The following is a 14,614-nucleotide window of genomic DNA, read 5'->3' as shown; positions in this document are numbered from 1 at the left end:
TCCTTGCACATGCTCTGTACAAGGTCACATATTTTGCAGGTTGGCCTCTTTGAATACTAATAGTCTTCCCATCCTGGTAGAAACCTTAATTAGATTAAAAAAAAAAAAAAGCCCAGAATTTCCCAATGTGTGTAATACTTAAGCTCCCAGGAAGCATTTTTAGGTATTTTTAATAGTCTATACATGTTATTAAACTATAAAAGTGGGCAGTATGTGATAATCACCTTAGATTATACGAAAAAGTGCAATAGCTTTTTAAAAAAATTATAATAATTAACATAATTACTTAAAGTGTTTCCTAACCTCTTTTCAGGGAAAATCAAGTAGAAAAGAAATTTTTAAGGTCAGCAGTTTGGAGCCTGCCGTACAAGTGTAAAGATAAGCAAATCTCCAAAGAAAAATCCTTTATAGATTAATCTAACTCTAAATAATACTTGGTCACTGTTAGCCTTAGGGGATTAGCTGATCTACATGACATATGATGGTTCAGAGAGGCAGTTATTGAAATGACTAGTATGAAAACATTTGAAATTAGACTTTCTGGACTTTATATGTCACAGTGAGTGTGAAGGAGGTGGGCCACTATAACAGAAAATTCTTCCTGAGAGGTAGAACTCATTGTAAATTTGTAAATCACTAGACTATTTGGGTCTTCTCTGCTTTGCAATAGACTGTTCATAAAATGGTGGTATACCTGGTTCCCACACCTGGTTATATATTAGAATCACTTGGATAGCTTTTATGAAATATAGACTATTGAGCCCTACATGCAGAGATTTTGAGTCATTAAAGTCTGGGATCTCAGAAATCTTTTTTGATACTCCAGCTAATTCTGATGCACAGCCAATCTTGGAAATAATTTCAATGTTTGTGTTAATTATCTTGTAAATTTTTCTCTTTAAAAAAAAATGATTAAGAGTGCAAGTCCAAAAAAAGAGTACAAGTTGAAATTACAGCCAATACCAAATTGTAGTAAACCGAATTGGGGAGCAAGATGTTTAATTTCTTAGTGTCTTAGTCCTTTTGGGCTGCTATGACAGACTGCCATAGAATGGGTGGCTTAAACAAACAACAGACAATTATTTCTCACAGTTCTAGAGGCTGGGCAGTCCAAATCAAGATACCAGAAGATTCAGTGTCTGGTGAGGGCCAACTTCCTGGTTCACAGATGTCATGCATCTTCCTTGTAGTGGAATAGGCAAGGGAGCTCTTTGGGAAATCTTTTTTTTTTTTTTTGGTGGCTGGCGGGTATGAAGATACGAACCCATGCTCTAATAGGATCTGTTATTTTATAAGGGCACTGATCTCATTCATGAGGGCTCCACACTCATGGCTTAATCACCTCCCATAGGCCTTACTACCTAATACCATCATGTTGGGAGTTAGGCTTTCAACACTTGAATTTTTGGGGGACACAAACAGTCCCTCACACCTAGAGACTTACATTTATATGAGCATTTTTCTCTATTGTACTAGTTCATTTAAACTCAGTTGTAATATATTGGCATGGTGATTTATTAATTAAATAACATATCCCAATTTTTATTTTATTAAAATGGTGTAATTGTTTATCAGTGAATGCCAAACTAACAATTATTGTGGCTTTCATTTAAGAATTAAACAATGTTCTGTGAGAATTTTTTCCAAATAAAAATTTTCAGGAAAATTATTTTTTGAGATGTTGTCCTTAAAAATTTCTCAGGTTCCTCAGTTGAGTTCTGTATCTTTGAGGTCATGCAGCATAAACATAAACAGGAACATTTTAGACCCTGAACATGATAAGCACTGGAATTAGACTTTACTTAAGAAAATTGTAGCCTTTCTGTGCCTTCGCATTTAAAAAAAAAAAATTGACATTATGTGGATATCACAAAGAACTTAGAGTACATAATTTTCAACATCTCTCACATAATTGCTTTATATTTTTTTCTAATAGTGTTTTCCATATGTTTTTTATTACAGCCTACATTAAGAAACAAGTGAGGAACATCATGAAAATAAGTGCATTTGTTTTTGTGTCTTTTTGGATGACTGAATATTTAACGAAACAATATTATGGGGGATACACTTGGAGATTTTTTTTTTCCTTTTTTTAATTAAAATGCTGGTCATATCCTACCTAATTGATTTTTTAAGCCTCTACGGCTGCCATCTACAGTAAAAGAACACGGTGCTTGTATATATTTTTTAAAATGGTGTAACAGTGCCTCCTTGTGGGGATAGCCCAATTACATGTTGGTCAGACTTCCATTATGAATAAAAGTCAACTGATGCTTTCTTTTTAATGAAAAATGAAAACATCTTATGGTTTTATATTATATTTTATGCTTAAAGAAAAAAATCTGAAATGAGTTGCATTAAAAGTATAATAATGCTAGTCTTATTTCAAAAACCATCAATTGTTGTTTGGTCCTTTTGGGAATAATATAAACTATTTGTGGGCCGGCCCCGTGGCTCACTTGTGGCACTGGTAGCGCCGAGGCCGCAGGTTCGGATCCTATATAGGGATGGCCAGTGTGCTCATTAGCTGAGTGTGGTGCAGACAACACTGAGCCAAAGGTTGTGATCCCCTTACCGGTTAGAAAAAAAAAACAACCAAAACTATTTGTTCAGACATTTTTCCCCCATAAAATCTGCCTTTTATTTGTCTTTGTATTTGATATTCTGCCTTTAGGACAGGGTAACCTTCAGGAGAATAATTGTGAAAAACAATGCCAAAAAGAGAAAAATGTATGAGAGCTTTATTGAGTCACTGCCATTTCTTAAATCATTGGAGGTAAGTATATGTTTATGCTTTTATTTTGCTTTAAAAGCTTGTTTTGTTAGGAATATTTAATTCTATAGAAAAGTTTCTTTGAATAAAAATCTATCCAGATTTTCATGTGAAAAGGTAAAATGGTGGTGGTTTTAATAACTCAGTATTTCTTTTACTACCTATAACTGCATTTGTTTTGTTATTTGCAAGACAAATTGCTATCAGCATCTATAGCAAGTTTATGTGTGGTCTTTATCTAATGACTTAAAACAACCATATAAATGTAGGCAAGAGCCATTAGTTCTACTTTTATGAGGAGGAGTTCTCTAAACACAGAATGTCCTCACTGGCCTCCCTCTCGGTTGTCTTTGCTGTTTATTTCTCTTTTCCTTTCCTCCTAAAATTGGCATTCCAGGCCGCTGTCCTTAGTCTCTTCTCTTTTCAGACTACACTTATTCACTTGGTGAATGTTTCAAATCCCATGCCTTTAAATACCGTCTATATGCTGATGCCTCCTAAAATTGACATTACCAGGCTAGGCCCCTTTGAATGCTAGATTCATTTATCCAACTGCATTTTTAACATCTCTTCCCACGTGTCTAATGGACATTTCAAACAAATCAATTCCTCCTACTCTCTCTTCCCCATCTTAGGAGATGGCAACACCATCCTTCCAGTGTCTCGGGCTAGAAACCTTGGAGTTAGTTAGCAGTGACTCATCTGTTTTCCCACCCATGTCCAATCTGTTAGTAATCTTATCTGCCCTGTCTTCAGAATATATCCAACATCTGGTCGTTTTACACCAATATTTCACCACCATCACCTTTCTGAGCTATCATCACCTCTTGCCTGGCTTATGCAGCTACCAGAATAATCCCTTTTTTTTTGGTCTTTTGTACTGACCGGTAATGGGATCGCAACCCTCTGTGTCGCGCCCGTACCTAGGACTGGCAACGGGATCGCAACGTTGCGCCCGCACCGCGCTCAGCCAGTGAGCGGGAACTGGTCTCCACATGGGATCTGAACCCTCGGCGGGAGCGCCGCTGCACTCCCAAGTGGCACACTCTCCAGTGCGCCACCGGGCCAGCCCAGAATAATCCTTTTAAAACCCACACCATGGCACACCTTGCTTATTCTAAGGCCCTAGACAGTGTGTCCTGTGCGCCCACTAGTTACCCCTCTGACCGCATTTCCTACTGCTCCACACTCCCCATCCTCTCTAGACACTTTGGCTTCTAGCTGTTCCTTCAGACATGCCCAGGCCACACCTACTTCAGGGCCTTTGTACTTTCCTTCTGCCTGGAATGTCCTCCTACACAGCCCATGGCTCATCCCATCATCTCCTTCATCTCTTAGCCCAGCTGTCTTCTCAGTGAGACCAGCTGTTATGTTTTTATCTCTGAAGGAGGGAGGAGACTTAGAGAAAACTTTCCATATTTCATTATTAAATTCAAAGTTTTTCTAGATATTTTAGGTTCATATTTAAAATATTTTTATAAAGTAAAACAGAGTATATATGTACCCACAATGTCATAAGATGGCAAATGTCAAAATATGAGGGTACTTCAAAAAGTTCATGGAAAAATAGAGTTGAAAAACAGATCTTTCCATGAACTTTTGAAATATCCTTGTAGCAGTGCTTGTCCTTTCTCATTTCTCTGTTGGTTTGTCAGTTTGTGCCTGGTAGCAATTTTGGCCCTATTATGAATGCATGTTAGGTAGCTGATCTTCTCCAGTAGCATATCTCTTTAAGTAAAAATAGATAATGTTTGGAAATCCAATGCCTGCAGAGCTAGGCAAGTAACAAAAGAAAACCAAGCCAGGAAGGGACTTTGGCAAATTGGAGAACATGTGCTCCCTCTGAAGAAACAGCTGCTTATTCCACCATGGTTTTATTGTTGCCATGTGTAAATATGGGCTTAGTGTTGCTAAGTCTTCTGATTTTTCAAGAGAAGCTGGAAATTGAAGTTTTTATGAAAAATTTATTTTAAAATGCTAGCAGTTAATATAACAAACACACATACAACTCACACACTGTTCAACATATTTGGCTTATAGGCTACCAGTTTTTAACCTCTAAAATAGATAAGAGTATCTAATTTAGTCTATTTCTATTTTATTTGTCTTTTTCTTCTTTGTAGGTTTCTGAACGCCTGAAAGTGGTAGATGTAATAGGCACCAAAGTATACAATGATGGAGAACAAATCATTGCTCAGGTATAATATTTTAAAGTGTAATTCAGTTTAGGGTTATATTCCAAAAGGTTTTTATATGTTGTAGATCTTGATAAACTTTTCATATGTTTCTATAATTTAGTATGCAGTGATAGAGTAAATGAATGTTACTTCTATCAAATGACTTGTTAAAAATGGTTTAATTTACAGCCATTAAGCTTTTGAATATTTTTGTTTATAAACTTCTAATGAATATGTATTAAACCATCAAATGGCTTTCTGCCTAATTTTATATTTGTATGTGACATGAAACTCACACATACATAAAGAGTAAGATGTCATTTACAAGTATGAGAGGAGAAAACAGGTGAATGTTTCATGAGATTAATGAGGACCCAGAAGGTATATTGGAAGGTATTGTAGAATTTTGCATGTTCAGTTCAAGATGAAACCTCTCGAGGCTGCTCCCTGATAGAATTCACCAAGAAGGGGACATACTGCACCATTGGCTTCCAAGCAATAAATGTGGGCCAATATGTTATTTAACCCCTAATGCTTTTCTAAGATCCCAGTTGGAACCAATAGTATTACATACCTTGTTAGAATAGGGCTACCAAAAAGTAATTTACGAAGACAACTGAAATTCACAGGTGAAGCATGCAGATGATAGTACATTCATGTGTTGCTTGACTGCAGGGATACATTCTGAGAAATGCGTCGTTGTGCACACTTCATAGAGTGTCCTTACACAAACCTAGGTGCTGTATAGCCTACTACATGCCTAGTCTATACGGTATAGCCTATTGCTCCTATGTGATTATTGCATTGAGCTATTGCATTAAGTCGGCTGTGACATCAGTAGGTGATAGGAATTCTACAGCTCCATTTTAATCTTAAAGGACCACCATCATATATGTGGTCCATCACTGACGGAAAGGTTGGTATGTAGCACCTGATATGTACAGATTAAAGCAGTCAGAAGTGGAGTCAAATTGGAGAACAAGGCTAAGGTTCTACCATTAAACTGGTAAATAACAAAGCATAGAACACTTCTTAAATGATTTTTTTAGCTTTTTACTTTGAAATAATTATAGATTCAACAGGAAGTTGCAACAATAGTACTGAGAAGTCCCATGTACTCTTCACCCAGTTTCTCCCAATGCATGTTGCATCACCATTGTACAATATCAAAACAAGGACATTGACATTGGCACAATCCACAGACCTTATTCAGATTTCACCAGTTTTATATACACTTACAGCATGTTTTAAAAAAAAAAAAAAAAAAAAAGATTACACAGTAGCCAGTAGACTTATGATTTAAAACACTTGAAAATTTAACACAAAGCTCTTATGAACACCTGATCTAAAAGAGAGAAAGTACATATGCTATACTCAGGGTTTATTAAAGATATTTTTATGTACTAGTTGTCTTTTAAGCATTTATAAAGATATCTGGTGGCCCTTTATTATAGAAATCTAGATTCAACATTTATTTTATTTATTTATTTATTTTTTTAAAAGATGACCGGTAAGGGGATCTCAATCCTTGGCTTGGTGTTGTCAGCACCACGCTCAGCCGGTGAGCAAACTGGCCATCCCTATATAGGATCCGAACCCGCGGCCTTGGTGTTATCAGCACCGCACTCTACTGAGTGAGCCACGGGCTGGCCCCCAACATTTATTTTTGTGATATAATCTGATACTGCATTTTTTGAATTGTACTAAAGAGTTTTGAAATACCTCAGTTTCTCCAGAATCACCTTGAGAGGCTCAGAAAAGTCAGTATCTCTCTTATCCTCCATATTACATTGTTTAATTCAGAATGCATCATTCTAAATCAAGGTCAAATTCATTCAAAAAGAAAAACAAGAAAAAATGGGTATGCAGTTAGAAATGTGAACACTTTTCTTTCAGAAATCTTTTCAATCTTGAGGTGGATTGTTAATAGACTGGCATTTCAGTTTGGTCCTTAACTAACTAGTAAAAATGTCAAGGCCAACATCTACTGCTTCCTAATACATCTGGGCCCTTTCTGCTCTTGCAAGTTGCTGGATTATCTTGGGTCCCCACGCCAGTGCTTGTTATGTTAGGAGGACACAGGGTGCACATTTCAGCCCTTCCTGAAGAGCACAGGATCAGCCGACCTATTTCTGCTGATTGAGAGGATGCTGCTGGGATATACAGCAGTGTTGCCATTTCTAAGTATGTGTGCTGTTATCCAGGCTGAAATTTGGGTGAAGTTCTTTCCCCAGTGTTATTTGTCATAGTTTCTTAGCTTTTAGCAGAAATACTGTGGTAGAGAGTATATTATTTCCAATAATTTTGCAAAAGAAACCATTACTATATAATTGTCAGTCATAACCTCTCAATTTAGAAATCAAGACAGCCTGTTCCCTTGGGGTTCCACTTTTCAGGCAAATATCTGTACATTGGGATTGGACTGATTTCAGGGGTATGATAGGCAACAGTATTGCTGACAGAGATAAATTTGCATTTTCACCCTCTGTTTTTGTTGTTTTATTCCGATAGGGAGATTTGGCTGATTCTTTTTTCATTGTAGAATCAGGAGAAGTGAAAATTACTATGAAAAGAAAGGTAAGCATTCTTAAGTCCTAAAAACCCACATAATATTAGCAAGAAACAATAGATTTTCTTTTTGATGTTTAGACTAAGGTTAACTTTTCTTTTTCATAAGCTGAGTAAAAGTTAATATTTTTAATTACCTTGTCAGGGTAAATCAGAAGCGGAAGAGAATGGTGCAGTAGAAATCGCTCGATGTTCCCGGGGACAGTACTTTGGAGAGCTTGCCTTGGTAACTAACAAGCCTCGAGCAGCTTCTGCACACGCCATTGGGACTGTCAAATGTTTAGGTAGGGATTGCAATGGTGGGCATGCTTCTCCTGGTTGAAATTGTGGTCTGCATTTTATGTATTCATGTTGTACAGATCATTTTATTGGGTTCACAAGTTTCGTAGTCCTCACAAAATGTAACAAGGTTAGGACTGATTGCATTATAAAATCAATTTGTGGAAGTCATTAATTTCTTTGAAAATTTTTACTTACAAATATATTTGTTCTTTTGTATATATATGTAATAAAATCTTATTTTAGTCATTAAAATAAGAATTCCAATATTTTATGAAGGCCATTATTAAACTCTGCAGGGAAAGTTGGAATGTCTGTCTGTGAGAATTCTTACTCATCCAAGCATCAGGACACAAAGGTTCAGGTTTGTCAAGGCAGAATCCAATGTTCTCTGTCCGTTGTTCAGCTGTTTATGACAGCTGACCCTTGAACAACGTGGGTTTTGGGGTGCTGACACCCCCGCCAACACACAATCAAAAATCCAAGTACAACTTTTGTTTCTGTTGTTTGTTTTGGTGGCTGGCCGGTATGGGAATCTGAATACTTGACCTTGGTGTCATAACACCATGCTCTAACCAACTGAGCTCCATGTATAACTTTTTACTCTCTAAAAACTTTACTAATAGCCCACTGTTGACCTGTAATCTTACCAATAACATGAACAATCGATTAACACATATTATGTATATTATATGTATTATATACTATATTCTTACAATAAGGTAAGCTTAGAGAAAAGAAAATATTAAGAAAATCATAAGAGAAAATACACACATAGTACTGTACTATATTAATACTGTAAGTTTTTTTATTGGGAAAAATCTGCATGTGAGTGGACTCATGCAGTTCAAGCCTGTGTTGTTCAAAGGTCAACTGTACTTTCTTCTACCAGAGTAGCGTGGCAGAAATACCATCTTCATATGGAAGACATCTTTATTCATATCTGAGAAATCACTTGCTTTGATAATGAAAAATACCATTCAGGAGGTAGCAATATAGATGACATTTTCTTTGATTCCATAGTAATTAGTTTTTCTGTACTGTTCATCCACAATTCAGTACAGTAAACTTAGGTTCAATATTTTAAGATTTGCGGGGATCCTCAGAATTCACTTCTTAGAGGAGTTGCTTTTTAAAAGGTTTTAAATAAGTATAATATTAATCAAGTGTTATACTTGGATGGAAGAGAAGATGATTAGAAACTGACAGGTAATTTCCCTGCTATTAGACAATAAGAGTAAAGTAAAGGTGACATAATGAAATTCTGTTCATTTTTTTAAATAATAAATGATACTCCCATTAAAGAAAATCTGAGAAATACAGAAAATGTGGGAAGAACTAAGAATCACCCATACCACCATCACCATTTAGTGGTTTCTGCTCTAAAATGTGAAGGTACCTCAAAAAGTTCATGGGAAGATTCATATTATCTTTTAATTCTATTTTGCCAAATTTTTGAAGTACCCTTGTAATTCCTTCTTGTCTTTTTTATTTGCATGGGTTTTCTGTTTTTAAACAGTTTTGTAAACTGCTTTTTTTATTATTCATTATAGTTTAGGGATTTTCTTATTTTATTAAATCAAATATTAACATTCTGTTAGGTAAATATACACAATTAATCACTCCCTACTTGTAAATATATTGCAGGTTTTGGCTTGAATTTTTCTTTTCGGAGCATTCTTTTGTACAAAGAAGGCTTTTACATATATAGGATTTTTCCTTAGAAATGGTCTTCAGAAGGTGGGGTTTTTTTAAAAAATTAATTTTGATATATTTTGCAAGATCACTTTATTTGTACCAATTTACATGCTACTAGCAGTGCAAGAATGCCCATTTACTGCTTATTCTTGTAAACATGACCTTTTTTACCTTTGCAAAATGATGTATTTCAATTCGTATTTCTATGGTAGAGCATGTGATCATATTTTCCACCTGTATATTATAAATTCAGTTTTAAAATGTATGAGACAGTTAAGCAAAGTGATATAGTATGCTCTTATAGAAGTGCACAAAAGCATCATGGTTGCTGCCATTTTGAATTGCATAGACAATAGTGTAAAATACAAGGTTACTTCAAAAAGTTTACAGAATTTTTTTTAATTCTATTTTTCTGTGAACTTTTAAAAGTACCCTTACAGTTAGGGCTGGCCAGTTAGGTTGTTTAGAGCATGTTGCTGATAAGACAAGGTCCAGTGTTTCATCCCTGTACCAGCCAGCCACCATAAAATAAAATAAACTGAAGTACCCTCATATAGTAAAAGTTATAAAAGTAACATTTGTTCTTTACAACATGGCATTGTAAACCCTGAGAAGGGAAAACAGGACAGAAAATCCTTGTTGCCTCTGAGTAGTTCATATTACTAAAGTAGAAACATCAAAATTTATATTTAGAAATTCCAAGGCCTTGCATGACAGTCCCTCATTCTTTTCTCAGCTTGGATCAGGACCTTCCCACCAACCTAGCATTGCACATCATATTGCCAAGGGACCTGAGAGTGTGGCCTGAGAAGGCCCTAGCTACTTCTTTTTTGAAGTGGAACATTATTATCTTTATGCTTTTTCAAGTATTTTACAATATTTACCTAAAAATACCATTGTATTATTGATGTACACAGAATGGATACCATAAATGACTTAGAAATTCTGCAGATTTGCAAAGAATGCTGTATTTCTTTTATTCTTCCCTTTTCTCAGCCATGGATGTGCAAGCATTTGAAAGGCTTTTGGGACCTTGCATGGAAATTATGAAAAGGAACATTGCCACCTATGAAGAACAGTTAGTTGCACTGTTTGGAACAAACATGGATATTGTTGAACCCACTGCATGAGCAAAAGTATGGAGCAAGAAGACCTGTAGTGACAAAATTACACAGTAGTGGTTAGTCCACTGAGAATGTGTTTGTGTAGATGCCAAGCATTTTCTGTGGTTTCAGGTTTTTTCCTTTTTTTATATTTACAATGTATCAGTAAACTGTAGTGATTTAATAGTCAATAGGCTTTAACATCACTTTCTAAAGAGTAGTTCATAAAAAAAATCAACATACTAATAAAATGGCTTTCTACTCCACAAAATTATTTGATGGGAAGGTTTATTTAAATGATTGTAATATATTATTGAAAGTACCCATGTTTAAGAAGGTGATTAAAGGATGTTATAGGCTATATGTGTTTGACTTCTTCAGATTGATGTCATGTTAGTGACTACACCCATGTAAGAGGGAACTTGGCAATGAATCATGCTATGTAGCATGGCATCACATTCTTTTTATAACTCATTATATATAGTAAAATTTTAATAATTTTTGTTTTAAAGTTTTTCTGGCTTGTAAGTTATGTACTAGACTTGGCCTATTGGTGAAATGGTATGAAACATCATATGCAATTTTAAAACTTTTTATATTTTTGCAATAAAGTACATTTTGACTTCTTTGGCATAATGTCAGTAATCTACATATTCCAGTGGTTTTAAGGACAGACAATTTAGTCATTATGATAATAGGGAAAAGAGTCTTTTTAGATGAGAGATCATTAAAGCATTTTTTCCTCATCAAGCATAGACCTGTGCTTCATTTTTTCATTTTCCATTTCTCTATATTCTTTAAAAATTTTGATCTTGACATTTAATGTCAAAAAGTTTTTAAAAACCTATTTAATCTTAAATCTGACATTTTTTGTCTTCTAAAAGCCTAAGCTCTTATATTTAAAAAAACCCTATATCAAAAATGTTTTGGAATCCTTATGAACATGCCCACAGGATATTTGTTTTTCACTAGGTATACATAATACAATCCTTTGCAGACATCTACTCCCATGGGTTTTTGTTCTTCCTTATAATGGCATTAACCGCAATTTCATTGTTCAGAAGCCAGTGAGATTTGTTTTCTGTTTTTGTCTCTTTTTGGTTTTACTTAAAAACTTCCTTTAATGTGGTAGAAACAAATTTTTATAAGCAAAACCATATATAAAGATAAAAGGAATTTCTGCCCATTCTACGTATACCATTAGGCCTTGCCATTTGCTTTAATATAGACTCATAGTTAAAAGTGCATAATGAACTTACTTGGTTTTTAGTGATCATTGATATGCTTAGTATTCTGCCACATAGATGAATTTAATTATATTCAACCAAAGCAATATACTCTTACATGATTTCTAGGCCCCATAACCCAACGTCTAGGGACATTATTTCTGACTAGTTGTTTGCTTTTAAATGAGCAATTTCATTTTGGGAAACATGTTTTAAAAGAATATATCTATACATGGGTAAAATTGTTCTGTGGCTAGTGTGGTCTTGTTAGAGAATGTTTATGGTCCCACTTGTATATGAAAATGTGGTTAGAATGTTAATTGTATGATGTATATATAAGAAGTTAAGTATGTAAAGTATAACTTCAGCCACATTTTAGAACACTTTAGCATATTTGCAAAACCTTCTTGTAGGAAAAGAGAGTTCTTTACAGGAAGATGACTTCTTTTCTATTTCAAATTTTATTTTAAAAGTCATGTCTGTTAAACAAGGAAAAACACAAAAGAACCCAGAATTCCTGGTTCATCATTACGTATTCTTTATTCACTTTTCCAAGTTATTTGTTGCATAAGCTGATTGTTAACTGTTCATGGAACAGCAGACAAATGCTTGTTTAATAAAAAACTCTGACAAAGGCTATAAATGCCAGTTACATTATTTTCAGTATTGTTGGTTATATTTAAATTTTCCTTATAATAAAGCACACTTTTATAATAAAATATATGAATTATTGTTTTTAATACTTTTTTGCTTGTTTTTTTAACATGACTTGCATAGTACATAATGCAGTGAAAAGCATGATAGAGATGTGGCATGCAAAAGCTAACCCTCAGAGCATAATGCAGCAAAAAGAAAGTATGGTTCTGTGTGGCAATAGGTTTTTAAATTTTTTTTTTAACTCTTGGTCATATGCAAGAGAAATAATTGTGATATGTTGCATATTAATTTGGCCATTTAAAATAACAAATAACTCTGGCTAATGAGGGAATTTATGTGTAAAATTATCTAATTAAAACAGCTCAAGTTTGGCTTGTGGATGTCATTATTTAATCACTAACCAAGAGTTCTTAGTATTTGGGAATTCTCTGTTGATGCTTCATTTAAAGATGGAGGCTCCTGATGCATCGCGTGTGGCTAAGAAAAGGGTTCTTCCAGGAGAACAAAGATGTGATGTACAAAAATGTTCCCCTTATTTGTTTTAAATAAATATAAGGGGGTATATGTATGTTTCCTATGTAGTGATATGAACTAGGACTTAAGGCATGTATTTTAACATATACACTACCTGTGACACAAGTTGGGTAAATATAGTTGGGTTACTATTATAACCTCTGGGCTAGCAGGCCATTTTAAACGTTTAAAAATGCTGCAAGTAAAATAGGGTATGAAGCAAGGGACTTTGGGTTTTATTGAAAAGTATAAGATTAAGAAAAGTGCTGAGTTGTTTTCCTTTTCAAAGCATCTGTAAAAATACTGATATAATTTTTCCTAACTTTCTCAAGAAACATTATATTCATAACAAGGATGCGATGATCTTTGGCATTCTGAAAGAAAATTAGTAATGTGTACGCCTACAGGGGTAAGGTAATACATGTGGATTAAGCAAGGCTTTGTTAAATATCTGGAGAGGAAGTTCTAATATCTAAATAAAATGTTAATACAGGAGAAACAGAGTTATAAGGAATGCTGGCTTCTAAAATTAAAAGTAGTGTGAGTTACAGCCTGATGTTGAATATAAAAAGAATTTTGATAGAAAGGAACAAATTGGAATAAGAGTTGAGACAGTCTTTCCTGTTCCACAATATTTTTAAAGGCAGCAAAACTGGTTGGGCAACTGAAACTATACAGTTGTTCATCTTCACAGGTATTAAAGAAAAAAAAAAACCTTATAAGTGGAACAAATAATGAAAATGTAAGCAGTAAAGTACCCCAGTTATTTGCAGAGGACTTGTATGCCCAACAGCAACTCTAAGAACTTAAATCTGTTCAATTTGTATACCTAAGGGGAATCAGTGACTTACCCCAAATCATTTACTTTGTGAACTGATGGCAGAACTCACAGAGAATTGAGATCTCTTGGTTCCTCGTTCAGTTCTTGGCCTTATATATTTTCCAAATACTACTACTAAGCCTAGTATATATAGAAATTTGTACAAAGTTTCCAATGCAGAGAGTAAAACTATCTTGAGAGGAAAGATTCTTTTTGTTTGACCAACTGACTTGGATCTTTACCTTTTTAAACTCTAAGTTTGTAAATTTAAAATTGTCTAGAAAATGCTGAAGAAGGATGTATCATTTATATGGGAAGACGTGATGGCATATGATATGGAAGTAGTTGTCTGCACCATGAAAATGAAATGCCACCTATTAGGGAGTTGGTTTTCTCAGACTTTGATTTAACCATAGCCTGAGTCTTGCCATTTCCCAAATAATAAGATACACCACCGCAAAATGTATATATAAGAAATAATGTTTTGTTAGTGCCAATTATAATTGATTCATTACGGCATGTTAATGCATTTTTTACTCTCAACTGGAAAAACAAAGACTTTTTTTCTAGGTACAAGGGAAAGTTTGAGCTGGAAACAGACTCTGAAATGATGTAGACTTGGCTCTTAACTGCAGCAACCCAGATGTGAAACCCTAAATAATTTCTGTTTAACTTTTTAAAAAGTTTACAAAGGAAAACTTTGAATGACTTTATGAGCAGGAAAATGACCAGTCAAAATCTTGGATAAACCTGTTCCCATACAAATTACCATAGAAGGTACTATTTGGGCTGGATCAGAG

General features: G+C 34.6%; 1 protein-coding gene across 1 annotated transcript in view; it reads left to right on the top strand.

Moving 5' to 3' along the window:
• The window catches only part of PRKAR2B (protein kinase, cAMP-dependent, regulatory, type II, beta), an 89,494-nt gene extending 76,642 nt beyond the window's left edge, over positions 1–12,852 (top strand). The window contains exons 7-11 of the mRNA XM_008568054.1: positions 2,675–2,776; positions 4,897–4,971; positions 7,462–7,527; positions 7,664–7,802; positions 10,492–12,852. Of these exons, the coding sequence (XP_008566276.1) occupies positions 2,675–2,776; positions 4,897–4,971; positions 7,462–7,527; positions 7,664–7,802; positions 10,492–10,625 (516 nt within the window). The 3' untranslated portion in view covers positions 10,626–12,852. The remainder of the gene's footprint in view (positions 1–2,674; positions 2,777–4,896; positions 4,972–7,461; positions 7,528–7,663; positions 7,803–10,491) is intronic.
• Positions 12,853–14,614: the final 1,762 nt, after the last annotated feature.

Source organism: Galeopterus variegatus, unplaced genomic scaffold (genome assembly GCF_000696425.1).
Source record: "Galeopterus variegatus unplaced genomic scaffold, G_variegatus-3.0.2 Scaffold370, whole genome shotgun sequence".
In the NCBI taxonomy this organism is placed as follows: domain Eukaryota; kingdom Metazoa; phylum Chordata; class Mammalia; order Dermoptera; family Cynocephalidae; genus Galeopterus; species Galeopterus variegatus.
The sequence above is the reverse complement of the archived record's forward strand: the minus strand, read 5'-3'. Positions and strand labels throughout refer to the sequence as shown.